Source organism: Trachurus japonicus, chromosome 9, assembly GCF_045865225.1.
Source record: "Trachurus japonicus isolate A0001 chromosome 9, Traja_1.0".
In the NCBI taxonomy this organism is placed as follows: domain Eukaryota; kingdom Metazoa; phylum Chordata; class Actinopteri; order Carangiformes; family Carangidae; genus Trachurus; species Trachurus japonicus.
The window spans coordinates 36,533,390-36,557,238 of NC_140915.1; the positions used below are offsets into that span (position 1 = coordinate 36,533,390).

The following is a 23,849-nucleotide window of genomic DNA, read 5'->3' on the forward strand; positions in this document are numbered from 1 at the left end:
CGGTGGCGTGCAAGTTATGACCTGCACATTCACCATGCTATGTAAGGGATATTGTATAGTTGGTCGGTTGTTATGGAGAAATAAACCCCGACAGGTGGTGGGTTTATTTCTCCATAACAATCGACCAACTATACATTATCCCGCTTATTACATGGTTTACGAGTTAAATAATTAATTTGAAACATAATTGATCAAAATACGACTTTCATCGATTTAAAATTGCATCATTTAGCGAATCTGCAAGACTGGTCACGTCCGCTGTTTTGTTGAGCCTCCCGGTCGTGCATTTGAAGCCTTTGATAATCAATCACTGGATCGATGGATTACACATTCACCACGCTATGAAATATTAATGTAACATTATGAGACAGAGTTGTTTTCGAGGCAAATGCGTAGCCAAAACTACATTCCAGACACGGCTGCTGGGTGGAGTGATTTCAAAAACGCAAGTAGTTCCAAGTATTTGCTTCATGTGTCTTAATGTTTCATACAGAAATTATACATTATTATTTTATAGCGTTGGCGAATGTGCAGGTCATACTTTCTTCACCAGAGCATTTTGTTGGATTGTGTATTTGATGAGTTTTGAGGGAAAGGCGAAAGTACCATTTCTTGAGCAGCTCGTGTCTCTGCCCCGCTGATCTAAAAACAGCTTGCATCGACAATTAAAGGTAATAAACCTAAGACTATAAGGATTATGGCATTTGTCAAAATGTTGAACTATCCTTTTAAAGACATCCTGAAACATCTGTGCAGTTCCATATGGTTACGTGTTTCAGGTTAAAACTGGAAGCTAGAGGAGGGACATGGCATGGATATTGATTGCTGTCATTGCTGTACAGTAGCCAATTATGTTGAATTGATAGTAAGCACCGCCTGTGGGACTCATCACCTTCACACAAGTATGTGGACCTCAGTTTTTGATTGAGACCATCATGCAGACTGTTTGAGTCTAGATCTGAAGGGAGCAGTGGTGTTAGCAGGGGAGAGATGAACGTTCATGATGCTCCACAGAGTTAGGACACATACACACACACACACACACACACACACACACACACACACACACACACACACACACACACAGTGTTTGCAGAAACAGCTGGTTACAGCTCGGAGGCTGTGACGGTGACTGGCAGGATTTATATTCCAGGAACAATGTTTAATTGAATGCAAAATTAGGAACACCCTTGAGTGCAGGATGAGTCATCAAACGTCTGAAATCATTTTACATAGATGATGATGTAAAAATATTCAGATAATAACTTTAAATGAACAACCGCATGTACTGTATTAATGGGGACATATTATGGAAATATCACTTTTTGAAGGATCTTTAAAAAATCAGTTGTCTTCCAGTGATGTAACTAAGATTAAAATTTGCATAATCCCACCCCTACCTGGGACTGGTAGAAGGTTTAGGGCGGGGCAAGCAGTGGCTCATTTGCATTTAAAGGGACAGGCACTCTGAACAGGGCTGTTTTGAGAGGATGAAAAGAGCTGTGATGTTTGATCTTTGGGGTATTTTGACCAGAGCATGTCACAGACATGTCTTTAAGACACCTGGGAACTATTTTAATTTGTGGAAAGGGGGCATAATATGTGTGGCGGCCTGGGAAAACCCGTCGGAAGTCGCTGACATTCGATTGTGGCAAATAGCCAAAATAGGTGGAAAAGTACTATTTCAACGATTTTGATATTTTGTGTGATTCTGGTACTTTGAACTCCCTACTACATCATGATGAATAAATATTTTAAGAAAACAAAACGGAAAGTACTTATTTTTATGTTTTTGTGGCGAGTAAAGCTTTCATTTTCAGCTGAGCCACAGCACAGCTGATCTGCAGCAGCAGCGCTAGAGGAGAGGATGTCCGTTGTTATTGTAGAGGTAACATTCAAGGACCCTCGGAAAGCAGAAAATCCCGCGATTCAGATGCTTTTTTACAGCTGATCTTGATCATAAACGGTTCGGAAGTTATAATATGTTGTTGATGTTTTGTAAAACATGTGCAAGTGCCGATGATGAGTTCGGTTTAGCGCTGATGCTACGTTCTACGTATACGGTCCCTTTTGTCATAGAGGCACCTTCAAGGACCCTCGGAAAACAGAAAATCACACGATTCAGATACAGTTTACAGCTCATCTCTATCATAAACGGTTCAGAAGCTGTTTAATGTTTTGTAAAACACTCGTCTTTAGAGGGTTAAAACAGCAACGTTCTATTTAAAGCCATTTTTCTCACTTTTCAGTTATTTGGTCATAATAGATTAAAATGACCATAACTTTTGATCTGAAAGGGCTATGTCAGTTATTCAAACAGTTTTGAATGGCTGAAAACATCTAGTTTATGGAAATATCAAAAAATGAAAATGTCAAAATCCCACCATGTGAAGGGTTTGACCAGGCCACCACACATATGTCTCCTTTAAAATACTTTTTTTTTTTTTTTCATGGGGCCTTTAGATAAAGGAGCTCCAGTGTTAGACGTCCTGGTCTCCTGCAGCAGCCGAGGCGACCGCATCACAACAGCAAACAGCTGCTTTCACTCTGCTTTACTGACACCCTTCTCCCTCTTCTTCTCTCCTCCAGAGTCGGAAACACGCCAACAAAGTGCGACTGTATTACATGCTACATCCTGTGGATGGAGGATGCCCCGCCAAGAAGCTCAGAACAGACAATGTGAGTCCCGCACTGTACTCTCACCGCCCCGCCGTTTGTCTGAGTAATCACAGAGGAACATGCACACGTCAGTCCACATCCACAGCTGCCAGCCTCACTAAGAAACCCTTACTGTTAATGGATTTTCCTGCTTTTCCCAACATACACACTCACACACAAACACACACACTCTCCCGCTCAGTGTCAGAGCAGCTGACAGATAAACAGCAGTGTTTCTACACCAGTGAACAATGCAACAGTGACAGTGGCGCTATGGTTGGATGCCAGGGGAGGCCAACCTTTCATCAGACACAAAGATAGACTGCGAGGTATCCAGCGCTGCCGGCATCCCCTTGTCATGTAAATTGAAAATACATGACATCTTTGACAGACACAATTACGCAGCCCGTCATTTCCCTGTTCGATAAGTGTTTGGGTGGTGGTGGTGTGTGTTTTTTCAGGTTATTGAAGCCCTTTAAAGGGATATTATATATTTTCTACTCACCCTCATATCGACTAAGGGCTGGGAGAAGTTTCAGAGTTATCCGTGGCTTCTCTGAGTTACAGGGGGTCTCGGCGTAGCAGTGCATGTCCATATAGCGGTTGCAAATGGATACCAATTGTCTTTGTAACAAAAAGACACACCAAAAAACATCCAAATACCTCCATGCTGCTCGTATGTAATGTCCCTCTTGTATTGAAGCCCCGAAATGTGAAATTGTCCCGAAAAAAATGGAAGCTCCTCTTGTAAAATTTGGACGAACTGGGAAGACGACAGACCCTGGTTCGTCCAAATTTGACGAACCGGGAAGAGGAGCTTCCGCTACAAACAAGCTTGAAATATAGACTTATTAAATTTTTTTCGGGACAATTTTGCATTTCGGGGCTTCAATACAAGACGGACATTACATACGAGCAGCATGGAGGTATTTGGATGTTTTTTGGTGTGTCTTTTTGTTATGAAGACAGTTGGTATCCATTTGCAACCGTTATATGGAAATGTCAATTTTGGGTGAACTATCCCATTAACAGCTCCAAGCTACTTCTGTTGCTCTCAGTTTCCATCCATCAGGGAAAAAGACAAAAACAGTACCCCCCCCCAGTCAGATAAGCATCACCGTGTTGAGATTTCATGGAGCATGTAGAGACGTTGTGCGACGGGCATTTTCAATCTCAGCTCCTTTCAGTGGGAGTCCGGGGTGATGGAGGAGCGGCCGCGGTGGGGAGATTGGACTGAGGGAGGCTGAGGTCTTCTCTGTGATTACCTGTGGGGGGGGTTCGCTACATATCAGTCTGGAAATCTGGGTTTCTGAACCAGATAAGAACACATCAGGGACAGCGTCGCCTCAGCTCATCCTCCTTCGCGCTCCTCTCTTTCTCTACGACTCTATATTTCCCTCCAACTGTCACTCTCTCCGCCGCTCTGTCTCTCTTTGTTCTCATCACTTCCCCTCTTCCCATCACACACCTCTGTGGATCTGCCTCCCCCCCATTCCCTTTGCTCACATCTCTTTTTTTTTCTTTCCTTCCCATCATATCATTTCATTTCTTTCCTTCTCGTGCTTTCTACTTTACTATCCTTTCATTTCAAATCAGCTACTTCCGCATAATTTTCTGTCCTCCACTTTCCTATCTAATCCATCTCTCTCTCTCTCTGTCTGCTGTCATCCCTCTGTTTGTTCTGTTGCCTCTGCTTATCTGTTTTCGCCTGATCCCATTTTCTCTCGCTTTCGCTCCTCTTTTCTTTCATCTTTCATCTTCTTCCCACTCTGCCATTTTACCATTTTGCTTTTCCTTTTCTCGTTGGGTTATTCTCATCCTGTACTTGTGTATCAATTTCCTCACCACTAGTTTTCCTTTTCTTTCCAACTGTCTCATTTCCACTAAGTTTTCCGCTACTTTGCATCACATCCTTTTCTTTTATCTATTCTCCTCATCTTCATTACCCTAGTCTTCACGTCCTTTTTACAGTAATTGTATTCTACTTCCACTGTTCCTCTTCATTTCCCCTCTTCCTTGTCTCCTCTCCTTGTTTCCTTCCTCCCTTCTCCCCTACCTGAGCTCTTTCTCTGTGTGTTTCTTTGATGTGATCTTTGCGATCTTTGAGACTCTGGAGACTGGTGCTCTGTCTCCCCTCAGCGTTCTGCTGATGCTTCCATCACTCCCACAGGAACCATGTGGGACCTGAGTGATGAGTGATGAGCCCTGGGTGTAGGAAGTGGGACGTCACAGCTCATCACTCTTCCACTCTCATCTGTTCATTTCATAACCGTCTTGTCAGGCTATACATGTAAAACATACTGCCTTACTGTAAGATAGTTTGGGGTTTATATGAATGATTTTTAGGTGTGGGAATCTTTTACTATCTCATGATTAGATTTGATTCAGATTTTCGGGGCTATGATTCGATTCAAAATCGATTTTTGATTCAAAATCCTCATGATCTATTCCAGTCTGCTTTGCAAGACAGAATGACTAAAGTGTCTTGAGTTTTAAACATGTATCCATGCTTAGATGGAATTGTTGAAACTGTTGCATACAAGTAATATCACATATTGCTTAAGTAACAAAATTAAAAGTGCCTCTTTATTAAAAAAATAGTGCCGCCTTTTAAGTTCTAAGGAAATGGAGACTGACAGCCAGCAGATTTGTTTCATTTTTTTTATTTTTTAAAATCGATTTTGGGACATTTTATATCGATTCTGAATCGTATTAAATGAGAATTGCGATTATTATGTGAATCGATTTTTTGGCACACCCCTAAAGATTTCACTGTATTTTACTTAATACAAAATATCCTGAACATATCTGGAGATTATACCACAATGTTTGAGTTAGTGTTTGTTTATTTATTTTGTATAGTTGCCATACAGTTGGAGTTTTATATTGTTTTCTGTCTCAGGTTGGAGAAGTCTCAGTACCTGTGATTTATTGGTCGAATTTTGCAGATTCTTTACCTAGCTGCACAAAACAATAATACTAATGGCAGCCATCATGCATCACCATCTCAGCTGTGTACAGAGTTTTAACTACATTCAGCTTCCTGTCTTACTTTGTTACTTGGCTGTTCTGGTGCACTCTCTTCCATTCCATGAAGCAGAAGAAAGTTTTATGTCAGTAAAAAGACTCCACTGTGTGCTACCTGCCCGGCACCTGGTGTACACGGAAAATATCTGGTGAATGGAGTGGAATATTTATCACGTAAGTCGCCACATATTTCCCTCAGGAGCTGATGGAGATCCAGGCAGAGCTAACAAACAAAGTTAATTGGATTTACATCCACGGGCCACAGTCAGGCCAGAATCCCAACGTGAGAAAGAAAGTTCTGTTTCTGTTGGATGTGTAAATAAGCAACTGTTTGTGAACACAGTTGCAGTACAATGTTAGTGCTGTGCTTACAGTTTGTTTGCCTGTGAGAGAGGAATATGAATGTAAAGGAGCCCTGTGGAGTTTATGACCAGTGACCAGCAGCAGCAGCAGCAGCAGCAGCACAACTATAAATATAACTATAACAGTCCCTTAAAAGTGGTAGCAGTTATGCCTCACTATAAAAATGTAATTAAGTATCAAGCACTAACATATAATAACATGAAATGGTCCATTTCTTATGTTACATGTTATGTGTGCTATCTGTAGTGTTTATATTCACATAAAGATCTATTTGCGTTTTTAAGAACCAGTAACATTCTCAGTGTAGTTTAACATCTCCTCTCTTAGTGAGCCAATCAGAAGTGAGGAAGCTTTGTGTCTCGCCTCCAATTGGTCAAAAGAACACACCATATCTCAGGTCATCACTCTGAGAAACCAAGTCCTGTAAGGTTGGATGGTGGGTATAGGTGGTGCTTTGTTGTGACTTGTGACATCACAAAGTTACAGAAGTCCTGACGGCTTGTTTTTAAGGCTGTGGCTCCGAATACAGACTGTGTGTATTTCTCTGTGGACTTTGATATTTTTTACAGTATTAAAGGGATAGTAGCATTTTTTTTAAGTGGGGTTGTATGATCTACAAATAGCCCTTAAGTACTTTAATTGCAGTAGAAGACTCTCTGCACTCCTCCCGTTAGCAACGCCAGTCCATACCCTGCCCAGAGATTTACAACATACAGACCCAAAGAAACAGCCTATTTTCACGGCCTTAAAGAGGTTTTACCTGAAAGAAAATACACAGTTCCATTGTTCGCTATAATATAATTTTTTCCAGCCCTTCAAAGTGCAGGAAAAATGCAGTTTTTATTTGGAGCTAACCAACTCACGTATCCCTCCGCCCAGGGTTAGCGCCTGCCGATCAGCAGTTGGTTAGGTCCAAATAAAAACTGTGTTTTTCCTGGACTTTGAGGGGAACCTAGAGCTGCTTTATAAGTAAAATATGTAGGAATCATATTTTATACAATATGTGGATCTTTAATATGCAGCAGCATTAATGTTGCAGCTGGCTGAGGTGGAGTCGAATTGAATGTCAGGTAAATATAGTGGAGTTTAAAGTGCAGTTCTTCCCTCTGAAATACAGTGAAAATGACATCAAATAGAAAGACTCAAACAATGTACCTAGTATTCCTTCCAAATTAAAAAGGTTCTTAGTTACTTTCAAACATGGCAGTGTTTAAACCCTTCATCTGCAGTGAATGGTGATAGTAAAATGTATTCATAATGTGTGATTCAGGACTTGGCAGAGGGCCCAAGGTGGAGCAGTTGCACAGTATATTGTATTTTTTAACCATTATTCCAGCTGCTCCCAGTGTCAAAGCTGTTAGTATTTTGTGTATGGCTGTCAGGTAGAATCTGTGTCTGCTTTGTATCGGCTGTGTTAACAGGGACGGTGGGGAAATCACTTCTACATGGGTTTGGTTATTTCCTCCACACACACTGTCTGTCTATAACGCTCGAGTCGGCAGGAAAGGCGCTCAGCACAAGCTCCCTGTGTGGGTTCATGTGAGGTGACCCCCGCTGGCTTGTGTCATCTGAAGGCCTGGTGAGGGAAGCTCCAGCTCTGGCTTTCTATGATGCAAGTCCTGTGATGTAAAGGTCAGGGGACTGCTTTGATCTCACGAGAGCTTTAGTAAACTCTGAAACAAGTATGAAGGCAGATTTCGATATCTTTTCAAAGGTTTGTGTTCCCCTGTTACACTAGAGTACAAAGGAAGATAATGCTGTACATGTTTTTACTAGTCACCCAGCTTGATGTCCAGGATGGCAGACTTCCTACAAGGTGCTGAATGTATGTCTCTATGCAACAGTAGAGGTACAATTGAAACAAAGTGTCATGTTCTATTAACATTTATTGGGAATTTACATATTTGAATACACCGATAGTGAATATAATATTGAAATATTCATAGAAAACATATTTGTTTTTCAGAATAATATCTGCTCTTGCGATTCAATATCCACTTTTGTGACATAATCAAAACTTTCAATGGTTCTGCAAAGACTCTCATAGTATTTTGTAACATTATGAAATAGAACAGATGCAGTGACGTTAAACTCATTGTTTAACCAAAACCTTCATCTTTAAAGGGATAGTTCAACATTTTTGGCAGATTGGCCCATTGCCATAATCCCTATAGTCATAGTAGTAGGTACCTTACTTTTAATTGTCGGTGCAAGCTATTTTTAGAATGGCGGAGCAGAGCCGTGAGCTGTTCAGAGCTACGCTATGGAGGCTAATGGGATTTCTTGGTTTCCCTCATGAAACTCATCAAATACACAATCCAACAACTCCAAAACGCTCTGGTGGACAAGTTGTGACCTGCACATTCACCACACTATGCGATAATAAAGGAGTTTTTCGTCAGTTATTATCTCATAGCGTGGTGAATGTGCAGGTCACAACTTGTCCACCAGAGCGTTTTGGAGTTGTTGGATTGTGTGTTTGATGAGTTTGATGAGGGAAACAAAGACATTCCATTAGCCTCTGTAGCATATAAGCAGCTCGTGGCTCTGCTCCACCATTCTAAAAATAGCTTGCACCGACAATTAAAGGTATAATGAACCTACTCCTATAGGGATTATGGCAATGGGCCAATTTGCCAAAAATGTTGAACATCCCTTTAACTAACCCCCTACTCTAAGTGATTTAGTGGATGTAAACCCAGTCACGGGTGTGGGAGTTCTCCCAGCTCCAGGCAATTCTCATCAAGATAACAAATGTAACACTTTATTCATTAAGAAAAGGGATAGATTGTCTCTAAACATCATGGAGCCATGCAGTCATTTTGTTGCCTCTGCGTCGTATATGTGTGTAATTTCTAGGTGACAGTCATTAAATATGTCTGTATGGCTGTGCGATGTAGCAGCTCTGTTAGGTTCCTCTCAAGTGAAATATTCTAATTTCCAAAGACATTAGTAGAGCTGCTTTTTATATCAGATGAGGTGGGGAGCCTCCATAATTTGCTGCGACAACACAGTCTGCAGGAAATGAAGTTTACGCAGCACATTTACATTCTGTCTTCTGGCAGACACACTATCAGGTGCAGTGTTTTGCCCGAGGACACGGGACAGGAGGACATTGACCCTCAAACCCTGCTATCAGTGGACGATGGCGACAAATGGGATGTGTGCTGGGATGCTCAGCCTGCACAATTTTTTTTTCGAGTCAGTGAAGCGGCTCATTGCACAACCCTGTCTGCAGGTGATCACAGGGCTGTCGTTTTGATCCCCAACTCCTGTTGTCCACATGTCCAAATGTCCTCTGACCAAACACTGAAGCCCATAGTGCATCAGTGGCTTGTGCTGCCATCTGTGTGTGTGTTTGTTACATAGATGCTGCACAGAGGAGCTGGCTGCAGGGTGTGAGCATGTAACTTTAACTTGTGGTGCAACGTTAGAATCAGAATCAGCTTTAGTGGTTGAGTACTGTATGTGCAGTGCACACATACAAGGAATTAGACTCCAGTTTTGCATTGCTGTCTAAGGACTTGCATATAAAATGACCTACAACAACAGTTGTACATAAGTTAAGGAATAATACAAAAATAGTTAAATAAAAGTGGTCAAGGCATGTAAGGTATAGTGCCATTAAATGAAAAATAAATACTGGATAAATATGTGTATGTAATATGAATCACATGTACATTGTATGGTTTACATGTATATACATACATAATGTATATATTATTCACAGCGACAGTTGTATTAACAATGTAAGTATAAATTAATAATAATTCCTCATTATGGGAAATACAGCAAGGGAAATTAGTATGTGATCCCCTGCTGATTTCTGCCCTTATTCCACTTGATCAAATGTAAATTAATTAATTCAACCTTTATATGCTGATATTATTTCTGGGCATTTTGTTGATATTCTGTCTCTATCTGTTAAAATAAACTTATCATAAAAACTATTAGACCATCTATTGCTTTGTGGGGGAGCAAACTTACAAAATCAGCAGGGGATCAAATCTTTGTTTCCCCCATTTGCTGTTGTACATTAGTAACAGTAGTTACTGAAAGTAAAGCACTGCTCATAGGCTCAGTATCTAATCTGACTGTAGTACATGCAGGTACGTTGAGGAAAAAAGCTCTACACTGACAGACTGTTGATTTGAACTGACTTGTGTGTCATCAGGCTACATGCCTCATGACCGCTTGGCTGTGCATTTTACCCGAGCTTCCAGACTCACTGTTTAGGACGTGGACCTGCAGCAGCTGTGTGTGAAAAATGTTTCACAAATTGTTCCCGACAGATAAATTAAAGCATAAAGAAAAACCCTGCTAATAGGATTTGGTCCGTGGGCATTAACTGTGTAAGCCTATTCAATAAGTCACCTTGCGCAGCGTGCGCCTCAGGATGTGTTGGGCTGCAGAGGATGTCAGTGGTATCTAAACCTACACATCAGGTTAAGTCAGGATAAAGTTTGTTATGGCGAGAAACAACAGAGACAAGGCTGTTTAATAATGCCATGAAACCAGGGTCTGCTTTATGTATCCAGGGAACCGCACGTAGAAAAACAACAATAAAACGAGGCTCATTTATATTTTAAACCTTGGGCCTGACTTCAGTTCAATGCAAATGATGCAACTTTTGAATTTTTCTCTAGGCTGTTTTACATGTTGTTCAGCTCTAGCCTAAAAACTAACTTCAGAGTTTACTTGTGTCTGCAGTGGTACCCAGTAAAAAAAAAAAACGTAGGTATTCCGCAAACCAGAATTCAGATCCAGGTGACAGTGAATGCAGCCTATTGCCTGGATGGCGACAGTCAAAACCGCCTATAGAGACGTGTCTGGCTCCCCGTATGAGTTTCGCAGCATCAGTCGGCTAATAGGCGCAGGGACCTCTGTCGGATGGAGACAGAAAAATCTCTTGGTCGCGGAGCTGGATGCAGAATCCTGTCAGGAGACGAGGGAGTGAGAACCAAGGGAGGAGTTTAGAGCTGATATAACAACTCCTCTGAGCCTCTCTGCCGTGCAAATTAAATCAACCTTGGGGTTAATATCTGTTCCAGGACAGACAGACGGCTGCTGTTTCACTGGGAGACAGGAGGGATGGAGGGGTGGAGGGGTGGACGGAGAGCCAGGCAGAGAAGTTTACTATCATACTGTGGGTTTTGCTGCAGCTGCTCAGCAATCCCTCTGAGAGTTTGGTGTCTGCAGCCTCTTGATCCGTTGTGTGTCATCTATTATGTATTTAGATCATGCAGATGAGTTGAGTTTTACACCAAATATTTTACAGTGCAGGCATTAACTTTTGACAACACAGCAGGGTCTAAGAGAAGGACACTGAACACTTACAAGAAGGGGGTGAACTCAGGTTTAACAGCACGTTTTAAACGTCTTTTTCACAGAGAGCAGTTTCTTCCGAGGCTCAGATGGCCACGGATCTGTCCCAGCTGAATCATCAGAACAAACACGAGCGACTGCTTCAGAAAATAGTTAATAGTTAAAAGTTGTAGTTAAGCAGGGCTGTTTTGAGAGGATGAAAAGAGCTGTGATGTTTGATCCTTGGGGTAATTTGACCAAAACATGTCACAGATGTGTCTTTAGACACCTGGGAACTATTCTAATTTGTGGAAAGGGGGCATAATATGTCTCCTTTAAAATTAGATAGTATGGCACATGGTGACTGTGTGAGGGTCAAACTTGGTCAAACTTGTTCCAGCATCAAGGAACTTTCTGCAGGCAGTCATCTAAAGCTCAGAAACTACCACAACAATAATGTTTACTGTGGATAGTAAAGGTCACAGAAGGGATTAATCCCTGTCCTCTGGGGACCAAAGCCAATTTGTGACTTGTGATTTTCTGTAAGTGCCATCATATAAGGATGAAACTTCCACACAATAACAATCAACATCTTAAGGTACAACCCCAGAGGAGTAACACTCCTGAATTTGGAAAGTGAGTGTTGCTGTCACTTGAAACAAAAGATAAAAACAGTGGTTGATATCTCAGATTTCTGTGTTAAGAAAATATACTTTTCCATTATTAAAAATTAACACAATATATGAGTAGGGCCGTCAAATGATTTAAAGAAAATTACTCCATTGATCGTATACTCTATGATTAAACACGATTAAAATACTAACATTATGTGTGGTGTTGGAAATAAAGAAATGTCAAACTAGTGTGACAGAGACACCTGTCACACTGTCACCTGATGCAATTAATAATTGTTTTTAACACGTTATTGTTTCCAGATTACCGTAATCGCATGAGTAAATCTCTTAACCTTCCTCTTGTGTTCGGGTCACCAGTAACCCGTTTTCAGGTTTTAAATGCATATAAGTACCACATAAATTTGTTTATAGCATCAAAACTTTTTGACTTTGTCAGGAACATCTATTTACACAAAATAAACCTTTTTTATTTCACAAATTTCTAATATGCTCTGGTTAAAATTATGACATTTGTGGTCAATATTGACCCTGTTATCACGATAAGAACAATAATGAGAGTTAAAAGTGAAATCATAAGTGCAAAACCAACCTTTTCATGGATAAGGAAGCCTAACAATGTAGCCAAGAGATCAGAAACAAATGGAATGATAAATAATTGTTTTAGTGTGTTTTACAGCTGATTTAGGACTCGGGTCAAAACTGACCCGAACACCATAGATGGTAGCAGAAAGCCGATAAGTGGAAGGTTAAATTGAATACAGGGGGTATACTAACAAAAAAGGCCCAGGGGCCCACACCAAAAAATATTAAAACCAAAATTTTCATGGATAAGGAAGCCTAACAATGTAACCAAGAGAAGAAAAACAGATTGCATGAAAAGAAATGTTTTTAGTGTATTTTACAGCTGATTTAAAACACGGGTCATAACTGACCCGAACACCATAGATGGTAGCTAACACAAGACGAAGGTTAAAACAAAGAGGCTTCGAAAATCATCTTAAAGCTTTAAAACCACCCAGATGCACGGTGACACCGCTTTGTCTGTGTGAAACAGCAGAGAGAGAAAATGTGTGACCGAACCAGGAGCAGCCTCACACATTGTTTCCTCTTTCTTTTTCCAAGTGTCACAATAAATCTATGTTGGGGCTGCAGTCTGACCTTAGGCCCTTGGTAAAAGGGCACATTGCCTTGATGGGAAGGGGAGCGGGGGGGTGAGGGGGGACTCCGCTTAAACTACACAGATGTGATGCGACCAAGCTGCGCTTATAAGGTGGCACCGTCTAAAAATACACTCGGCAGCAGCACCGCCTCCAGAGGCTGTGGGAGTGCGTACGGCCTGGCATGGCCCGGCGTCTGGACCTGGTTGAGCTGATGGCATCTGACAACTGTACACGCTGCTGGTCATGCTAGTCACTGTGCTAACCTGCTCTCATGCAGGGGGGGGGGGGGGGGGGGTGTCACTCAGGCATACATGTTCTTAGTGCTGTGTGCTTTAAAGGAATCAGGTGAGGAATTTGGCTTTTGTCGGAGATGATGATCGCTTTCTAAATTACATTCTGCGTGCCGAACGTCATTTGTCTTGAAATCCAACCTGGGAGACAAATGTGACCCGTTCTATCAAAATGAGTCGGATGTGGCAACGTTCTATTTTTAAATAATCAGCTGATAACGTGAAAAATTTTTACCCTAATTTCAAAGCAATGACATTCAAAAACAATCTCCCAAAGTTTCACAGTCCAGATAATTGAGAAAAGGCACGTAAATGATGATTAAAGTTGACTTGCAACTTAAACCCTCTGAAAATGAGCGTTGCGTCGGTGCAAAACATGAAATATCTCCTGAACCGTTCATGATAGAGACGAGCTGTAAACTGCATCTGAATCGCGGGATTCTCCGCTTTCCGGGGGTCATTGAATGGTGCCTCTATGACAACAAGTGACCGGATAGGGTGCGTGTCATCACGAGGAACAGACGCCAGAGTCACTGGCAAAAACTTTAACTGCAATTTTCTCAGATTTTAGAACAGAATAAGAGTGAAGAGTGAAAGATCAAAATTCAAATGGCCACATCTTGAAAACCATCAAATGTATGGTTTTGACTAGGGTATCATTTTAAAGCTTATTTTCTAATCTTTCCATTGATACCAAAATCTCAACTTTGAAATTTGGGTCACTGTGACTCATTTTGATGGATCAAGTCATAAATGATGAATAAACATAAAGCGGTCGGAGACGCCTTTCAGCGCGTGCGCAGCTCCTGACTCGGTGCTCGTCTCTAATTCGTTATCGCCTTCCGTTCAGTCCTCTGCTCCAATGTTTAGACAAGCAGCCGGGGTTCCGTTTAAGCAATTTTATGCAAATTTGTGAAATATCAGATCAGGAGAGCTCTGTGAGAATTGCACATTTCAGCTACAATGTTGTCAGCAGTGCAAAAGAAACAAAACAACAACAACAGAAAACCATTTGGACGTCAGCTCGGGGCACAAAGGTTCCTGCCGATAACGGGGCTGGAAATGCATTTGTGATCTGACAAGTGTAGAATTGAAAGTATTGAACATTTTGCTGATTATAGCTTATGAGAGTATACATGATACACTGCTGTTACCTTTAATGTGTTCCTTTGCATTCTTTGAACATTTATCTGACATTTTTTATAAGTAGCTATTTTGTATGGGAACAAGAATGATTGGTCGTACTTATACTTAACACATCCATTAATTTATTCATTAGAATAATTTATAATAATAATTAGAATACAGATCTCACACATTGTAGTGCACACACCCCTGCCTGTGTTGTGACTGTGAAGCTTGTTTTTTATAGCTCAGCACTGTTGAGCTCATTCAACAAAACAGTGAGATTTTAATTTGATTTCAAGCTGATGAGTCTCTGTTGAACAGTTTGTCTTTCCTGTTCTGGGCCTTGCTGTATGTGTACAGGTGTGTGTGTGTGTGTGTGTGTGTGTGTGTGTGTGTGTGTGTGTGTGTGTGTGTGTGTGTGTGTGTGTGTGTGTGTGTGTGTGTGTGTGTGTGTGTGTGTGTGTACAGTACTTCTGACTTTATGAGGACATTTTGTCCCAACCGCAAAAGGCTGTTTGAAAATCAAGAGTTTCGAGTTAGAATCAGGTTTAAGTTTAGGTTAGGATCAGTTTAAGTTGGGATTAGTCATTGTCTTTGGACAGTCAAGAGTTGTGAATGTATTATATTAAAAACTGTCCTCACAAAGACATACAGATGTGTGTGAGAGAGACAGAATCAGTCAAATTAGTGCATAATATATGGATATATAATATACACACACTGCTTTCAGTAGACACTAAACTGTCCTACAGAGGTTACCTTGTTAGCTGTAATGAACTGAGCTGGGGGTGAACATTTGAATTAAATGTATTGATTTATACTGTATAGGCAGACTGGACTAGACTCAAATGACCTGGGGCATCGTTTGGCTCGGTTGGTGGAGCGGGCGCCTCATGTGCAGAGGCTGTAGTCCTCGCTGCAGCCGTGTCGAATCCCGACTCGGGCGACCCTATACTGCATGTCATTCCCCCTCTCTCTCTGCCTCCCTATTTCCGGTCTCAAAAATATACTTAGAAAGAAAAGACTCAAATGAGCAGCAGGTAATATTTAAATTACCTACACTGTTGGAGACTGGACTCTACAAGTTGTTTGTACATTCAGTACATGAGTGTTGGTTCGCAACTTTTCACGTACGACTTTGTTGTTATCTGACCATGGCATTGGTATAGAAGTTGTGATTAATGCACATTCCACTTTACAGCAAATTTATGCAAAATTGCATCACTGTATGGAAAACTACAGGCAACAACAACAACACACACACAGAGGCAATGGACGGAGGTAAAAAGGTCTGTTCTACTTAGTATTCTCTTTTGTTTTGCAAATATAAGTCATAATATTAATTTTCTCCGGTTTTGTTTTTTTATGCTCTTTATTTTCATCATGCAAATACAAATCTTTATGTACAAAGGGTAGGCACAATAAGCTATCACTTCAGCCTACACCTAAACTCAAACTCAAAAAGGAATAAATTCATGTCCGTTCACCAGCAGAGAGTTGTTGGATTGTGTATTTGTTGAGTTTGATGAGGGAACCCAAGAAATTCCATTAGCCTGCGTAGTGTAGCGCTGAACAGCTCACTGCTCTGCTCCGCCGTTCTAAAAATAGCTTGCACCGGCAATTAAAGGTAACAAACCTACTCCTAAAACTATGGGGATTATGGCAATGGGCCAATTTGCCAACATGTTGAACTATCCCTTTAACCTTCAGCTGTCAGTCGAATATCAACCAGAAGGAGTTGGATCTCTCATGAAATCCCCGTCGCAGAGACGCAACAAGAGGCAAAGCCGTTAATGAAGGAAACAGAAAACATTCTCTCCTGTGCAGGAACCACCAGAGCTCTGTTGTGTGGAACACTGGGAATATGGTTTTAGTTGTCTCAGCATGTTGCATGTGAGCTTTGCTGTAGACATCCATTAAAGCTGCAGACAGTTTGTTTAGATGGTACCTTTGATGCTTTGTGCTGCCTTATCCCAGAGGTTCAGCCCACACCAATATGGAGATGATAGTCAACACATCAGAGCAGCACAGGAGGAGACTCCATTCCTTTTTTTTTATAGCATAAGCAGAGGCACCGTAACAGCTGCAGATATCGACTGGTGTTGAATGTCTCAGGGTCATTGGGTAGAGCATAATCTTACATACTGAAAGCAAATGTGTTCAGTTCAAATAGATTTTCTTCATTCAGCTCTTTATTTTGAGGTTTTTCCAAGTCAACTTCCACAACAATCTAATTTCAACCACAGCACGAACCATAGATAAATTAAGCAGACAAGAGCTATATACAGTAACTCTTCTCAGAAGTGCTTCTGGTTGGAATGCACACATTGGCTGAAAGGTGGAAAAGTGAGAAATGAACTGGGCTCACACCTCTAGAATAGTTGTCAAGCAGCATTGGGACAAAGCACTGAACCTCCTAACGGCCTCTGTGCAGCTGCTCTGTTGCTATAGCCAAGGACTGTGCTGTGGTAATGATCTGTTGTGAAAGAATGTTTATTTTTATTTCTTTAAAGAAAGACTTGGAGGCTGCAGCCATGGAACTGCAAAGGCTGCAGTTGGCTAAAAAAAATAAAATAAGAATTACTTTATTAAACCCCATGGGTAAATTCATTTGTCTGTCAGCTCATCTACCGTTTGCAGAAGAATTAAAAAGCCTGATGGCTGTAGGTACAAAGGATCTTTTTTATCTCTCCGTCCTGCATCGACTGCTGTTTTTTTTTGTTCATCAAGGTGTTTGAAGATGGTAGAGTCAATTCTGAATATTTTCTGCATTGCCATCCAAAGTGCCACACTGCCACAGCAGCTGATAGAAGACATTAAAGGGGAATTGCCGTTTATTACAATCTGGACTTTATTTCTAGCATAAAATACGATAATTTACTCACCCAGATAACTTTGGTGTCATTACGAGTCGTTCCGACGAAATACGATCCAGCCGAGAGCCGCGTATATCCGTATAATACAAGTCTACAGGGCAGCGGAATGCAGCCTCTAAATAACACATTATCTGCCACAAAACTCGTTCATTTTACCAATATTTGTCATGATACACTAGTGCTATTCCCCTCTGAGTCCGGGGTTAGCTGTTATCAACATCCGGGGTCTGTAGGTTGAGCAGCGCTCAGAGATGACATCATCCAGGTCAGTGGTCAGTAGGTCAACCTACAGACCCCGGATGTTGATAACAACTAACCCTGGACTCAGAGGGGAATAGCACTAGCATATCATAACAACATATTGGTGAAATGAACGAGTTTCACGGCAGATAATGTGTTATTTAGAGACTGCATTCCACTGCCCCGTATACTCGCATTATATGGATATACACGGCTCTTGGCTCGTAATGACACCAAAGTTATCTAAGTGAGTAAATGATCGTATTTTAGCTAGAAATAAGGTCCAGGTTGTAAAAAAACGGCAATTCCCCTTTAACTGGAGCATGATCTAAATTTGAACAGTTCTTTCATCCTTGCTTTTTAGGTCTTGATATGACCTAAAAACAACCATTTCTCATACCTGACCCTGAGTGTTTGGCAAAGCAAACCCACTGATTCCTGCCCATAACCCATGAAGGATAATTTCTCCAGCTGTTTCTCACCAAACAAACATTAAATCCCTTTATATCTTTGCATTTATATGTGTTGCTTTCTAATCAATGCACAATTTAGCACGTTGTCGAGCAAACGTAATATCCAGTACACTGTACACGTCCATATGTGCAGTTGGTTGGCTGGTTCTGGTGTTTGCCTGTCAGTTTATTTAACTGCCAGTTTCCATTAAGTCAGGCCTGCAGCGCTGCCACCGGATCATGGTGGAGATACGGAGCAGTCGTACTGGAGATGGCACAGGTGTCCCGCACTGCCTTGACTAAACAAGAAGTGACTGCAGTCTTATGCTTGGCTGCCTCGACCTCTCCTTGAGCAATATCCAACAGATTGCACACTTGCATTTGCACACACACACACACTTACAGCAAGTGCACACATTTCTTGAAGCAAGTACACACACTAAATCTGTAGCAGGCCAGGGAGAGAAACAAGACAGGAAAGAGTCCTTTGGTGGTTTGACTTCATTGTGTTATCATTGGTTTATCACAGATGACATGCACGAACTATAAGAAAATAAAATATGATGAAGTTGATTTATCATTCTGAGGAGATATGTGTGCTGTTGCTGTACTGTTTTACAAACGCGTTAAAACCCATACTGAGAAAACAACAACTAAACATTAAAAAAAGGAATAATACAGTAGATTCAATAGTCTGGTCTGCAGATGTCCACACTGTGCAGGAAGCGTGCAGTCATGCATGTAAAATCTATTACTCACACGTGCACGCAATCTATGTCCAGAGTGTGTGTGTTTGCATGTTTTCATTATCACTTGTGCACATCCTTTTAACAGCAGATGGAGATCCCTCTTGTACAGAACATACTGTACTGTGCTGTCTGTCAGATGTGACTTAAGAATTTCCAGTTTGTACAAATTATGTACAGTACGAACAAATCTGTGTGCAGCTGTTAGGAACAAAAGAGACTCCAATATTTCATCTTGTTCTCTTTCTTTCTAATCATGTAGATGCAGTCTTCAATTCCATTACAGTTACTGTAATAAATGGTGATTTATTTTATTATTTAAATCAGGGCCATTGACATACAGTATATTGTACAGATGCAGATTCTTGCTAGCAGGTGTAATGTTTAGCTACTTTGGTAGCATGTTAGCATACTCAAATTAGCTCAAAACTTCATGTGCAACTAAGGCTGATTGGGAATCAGAATCAAATATTAGGTCAGATATCAGTCACCCCATTTACACTTGGCATTAACATGCTTCTCATACCAGATGGTACAATTTGACTGGATAGTATTTACACCTGGCATTAATATGTGTCTCCAGTGTCCACATTGAGATCCAATTCACTTTATGCACAGCTCCACTACTTCCTGAAATAAGCCAGCTCGTTTAATTCCTGTCTTACATTATTGGACCAACTGATTAATCCAGGTGTGTCTGACCACTGTGACTACTCAGACACACCTGGATTAATCAGTTGGTCCAATAATGTAAGACAGGAATTAAACGAGCTGGCTTATTTCAGGAAGTAGTGTAGCTGTGCATAAAGTGAATTGAGATCCGATCGCATATTTGCATGGGCAAATTAAAAAAGAAAATCTCATTCTCATCCTCACTCCATCCCTGAATATCCACAATGTTTTCCATAGCTTCTGGCGCTGACCGCTGCTATCCACCAGGCTAGCTAGTTTGTTTTGGAAACCATAGCACGCCACAATTATGTATTTCTGCCTGCGTAGTTTACACTTGTGTTCAATGTGGTCACAATTCGTCCCTGACCAGCTTCGGAAGTGGTTTGGCCAATCAGATCACAATCCATCCTCAATGTGTCTTGGGTTTGGGTCGGGCATTTACACCTGTACTTTCATGTGTTATCTGGCTGAAATCCGATCAGTAAAAACGCATGGTTAAATGGGTGTAAACGGGGTAAGTGTTGGGCTTACAGGACGTTTTCTGCAAGAAAAGGTTGTTGCAGTTCATTTTGAGGAGAACAGACCTCTCTGTATTTTAATGTCATGGAGATCCATTGAATATTGTTATCACGGAGCAGATATTTCACTTTGAAGTAAAAAATGACAAGCTGCTGGTGGCAGGAGAAGAAAACAGGGGTCAGTGAAGTTCACCAACAGTCTGATGAGGTTCACCGCCCTTCATCTCTCTCTCTGGAGGTCACAGCTTGTGTTACCCACATCTCTTTATTCACCATCATCTTATCCACATATTGCATATAGATAAGAAGGCCCATTGTCCTGATGAGGTCCGTTTTTATTAAAGGGAGATTCGAGAATTTGTGTTCTTGTGGGATTTTAGCTGTTGCCTAGCGACACAGTGTTGTCCTTCAGTGCGTTCTGGCTTCTAAGACGACAGAATCCCAGTAGCCTATGTGGTTGGAAGCAGCTGTTATTGGCGTCTGATCTTGTTGGGTTCAGTCATCTCGAAGATTTTGGACTTAGTAGATCAGGTCTCCATTCTCTAAATCATGCTGAAAGATAATGAGGTCCAACACAGAGTCTTTATTTTTGGTTCAAACCCAATTCTGTTCTGCAGTTTCAACCTTGAGTTAAATGTTTCCTGTAAGCTCTGACTTCTATTTGTTGTATTTTGTTCACACTTGATGTAACATTTTTAGCAACTTCTCCTTGGATATAATCCAAACGCTCATCTCATCTGTACAGTGACACTTCAAAAACAACCGTTACACATCACTTAGATAAATGCACACACAGTAAATCACACAGACCTGTATAACAATAAAGGCACCTCAGAGAGTGTTTGATATTATATCAAAGGTTTCCAGAACTGAAGTGTCAATCCTCCGCTGTGTGAAAAACGACCTGAGGAGAGGACGATGCCTCCTCATCTCCCAGACTGCATTTCGAAGCTCCCCTCTGTCTGCAACCTGGACTTCACTCCATTTCTCTTCTAAAAGTGCTTCTACATTTTATATATCCTCGGAGCTCCCTTTGCATAGGGAGCTGCATAGGGATGAATGTGAATTGTGAGCTAGGTGGGCCATTATTCCCCCGCAAAGGGCCATGACTTAGCAGAAAGCGTCGCCTCTCAGAAAGCGGAGCCCAGCAGAATGAAGGCAGGAGCCCAGGGGTGCGGTACGTATGCGAGGGTAATGAACCATTTGAAAGAAGAACCTCCAGGAAGCAGCCAAACAATGAGTGTAGAGAGAAAATCCATTTCCAGCCTGGGGAAGGTGTGAGTGACGACAATGAGCATTTCTTCCTCGGTGCATGCGATCCAGGCGCCACGTGATGCTGTATTTCTGGTGTCCCTTGTGTAAAGTTTGAATAATCAGTAGTTTCAATATAGCCTGGTCCTAACCAGTCTCTTGGACGTCATTCTATTTCTGCAAAAAGACTGGCTGCTCTCCATTTACTTTCTGGTAGGTGTATACTCTGTTGTAGTTTAAAGGGGACATATTATGGAAATATGACTTTTTGAAGGCTCAGTGTTTGTCTTGCCTTCCAGCCCCCAAAATGTGAGAATTGACAGAAAAATCTGTAATTTTCAGGCTCCCTAGGTTGAAATCCATGTGAATTTATGAGCTGTTCCCTCAGTTGTCTTCCAGTGAATTTGAATTTGAATTTATTCATTCAGGATAGCCCCTTGAGATGAATCATCTCATTTGTTGTGATGAGTGATGTAACTAGTTTTCGAATTTGCATAATACCACCCCTACCTGGTAGCAGTAGAAGGGGTGGGGTGAGGAGAGCAGTGGTTCATTTGCATTTAAAGGGACAGGCACTGAAACCAGCCGTTCTGAACAGGGCTGTTTTGAGAGGATGAAAAGAGCTGTGATGTTTGATCCTCGGGGTATTTTGACCAAAGCAAAAAAAGGCTTCGCAAACATCCATCTACGCCGCCATTACTGTACGTTCACACCAAAAGTGTCTTGAGCGGAAGCTCTGGTCACCGGCATCGCGCCGTCTGCCATCTAGGCTGACCAGCCATGCACTTTATAAGGATGACCATATACTGTCATTCATGTTTCACTGTGTATTATTCATTATACTCTGCTGAATAAAGAGCAGCGGATACAGCTCTGGGAAACCAGAGACCACAATTATGAGCTCTCTTTAAATTCCTCCTGCCTTGGGAATCCCAGTCTGCAATTGGCTGCTGCTTCGGCGGCGACACTGCACATTTGCATGAAGTTGAGCTTCTTTCAACGCGTTGGACGCCCATTGACGCCAGCCCATGGTTTCCAGCTGCATATGACGCTCTGGACACTTTTGGTGTTAGTTACTGAACTACAACTAGGCCTTACTGCGTAGCCTCAACGTCATTGTTCTCAGTCACTCCTTCCGTTCGCTGATTGGCCGGTAGATCGCAGGAGAAAAGCAGAGTGGAGGGAAATGAAAATTGACGGAAGTGCGTAGGTGGGCGGAGCCAGACTAGTTTCAATATTCCACATTCGCTAACTGTTGACAGTAGATCTTTTCAATAGAAGGGTAGAGGATGAGGAGCTGAAGAGAATGTTAGGCACAGAACGGTTAATTAGTCTAAATCTCACATCAGATCAGAAAGTCCAACAAACATGTTGTCTTGTACAAACGGTTCGCTCCAATCACAGTGAGAGGTAACTGCCTGAAAAGTGTTTGTCTTGCACTGTACATGTCTGGCAGCCTGGGTGGTCTGTGATGTTTTCAGCTGAAGGAATCCAAAGGGAGGAGGTAGGAAAAAAGGTTTAATGTTTGCCTTCAGCTTTGACTGTGTTTCTCAATAAAAAGGTCCTGGATGAATTTCCAGGTCAGTGTTTTTTCCTGCTGCATTTCCTCTGATGAAATGCATGGAATTTTGATTTCTTTCATTAAATGTTTTGCCTATCAATCCCAGATAATCTTTAGTCGGGTATTATTTTAGACACCGCCTGGACTTCGTCACCAAGGTGAAGAATTACTTTAACAATGGAAAACCAATTGGTACTGATGTGATATGTCAGCTTTTTGCGGTTCATAAAAAAAAAAAAAATGCAGAGTTTGCAATCATCACAGCTGTGCGTTCTGCTGAGTTGATATAACTGATCAGAATACCCTCCGAGTCCATGAAAAGGGTCGTCCACGGTCTGAACCTGCTGTTCATAATTATGTTAGACTGCGAATGCTGAGATAAGGACATGAGGGGAACTGTTCAACCTTGTGAAGAGACAAAAACGAGTCGACAGATTAACCCAAATGTGTCAGTCACATTCCTCAATACCTTTATATTCTTATCTTAAATCTCTCCTTCCTCCCCTCTTCTTCTCCACGATGCTTGTTTCATCGAGACAGACCCTGAGCCCTTTGAACTGCACAAAACTGTTGTGTGCCACCTTGACCGATCTGATCTGTACGTGAGTTAAAGAGAGAGAAAAAAAAATGCTGTGAAGTCAGATTATTTTAATTAATTCATTTCACAAGGGCATGGTCAAATATGTGTGCAAATATTTTTTTTGTGGGGTTCAGCAATCTCAGACTGAATGCTCTTGACAGTGATGACCTTTGAGATTCCAAAGCAGAGGAAGCAGTTGTAGCCTATTGGCTGTGCTGCTTCATCCACTTTTGATTTCATTTACTTCTCCATAGATCAGAAGCTTAATATATAAATATATAATTTAATGTGAGACTGCTGGATGTGTGAATTAGCAAATGTTTGGGGTGCAACGTCTCTGCTGCTGCCAAGTGCAAGTGAACGCAGCTTTAAGTGTGCGTTTGTGAAG

General features: G+C 41.5%; 1 protein-coding gene across 1 annotated transcript in view; it reads left to right on the forward strand.

The window, feature by feature from the left end:
• Positions 1 to 23,849, forward strand: part of zmat4a (zinc finger, matrin-type 4a) — a 186,027-nt gene that overhangs the window by 76,924 nt on the left and 85,254 nt on the right. The window contains exon 3 of the mRNA XM_085787651.1: positions 2,590 to 2,679. Coding sequence (XP_085643777.1) covers positions 2,590 to 2,679 — 90 coding nt within the window. The remainder of the gene's footprint in view (positions 1 to 2,589; positions 2,680 to 23,849) is intronic.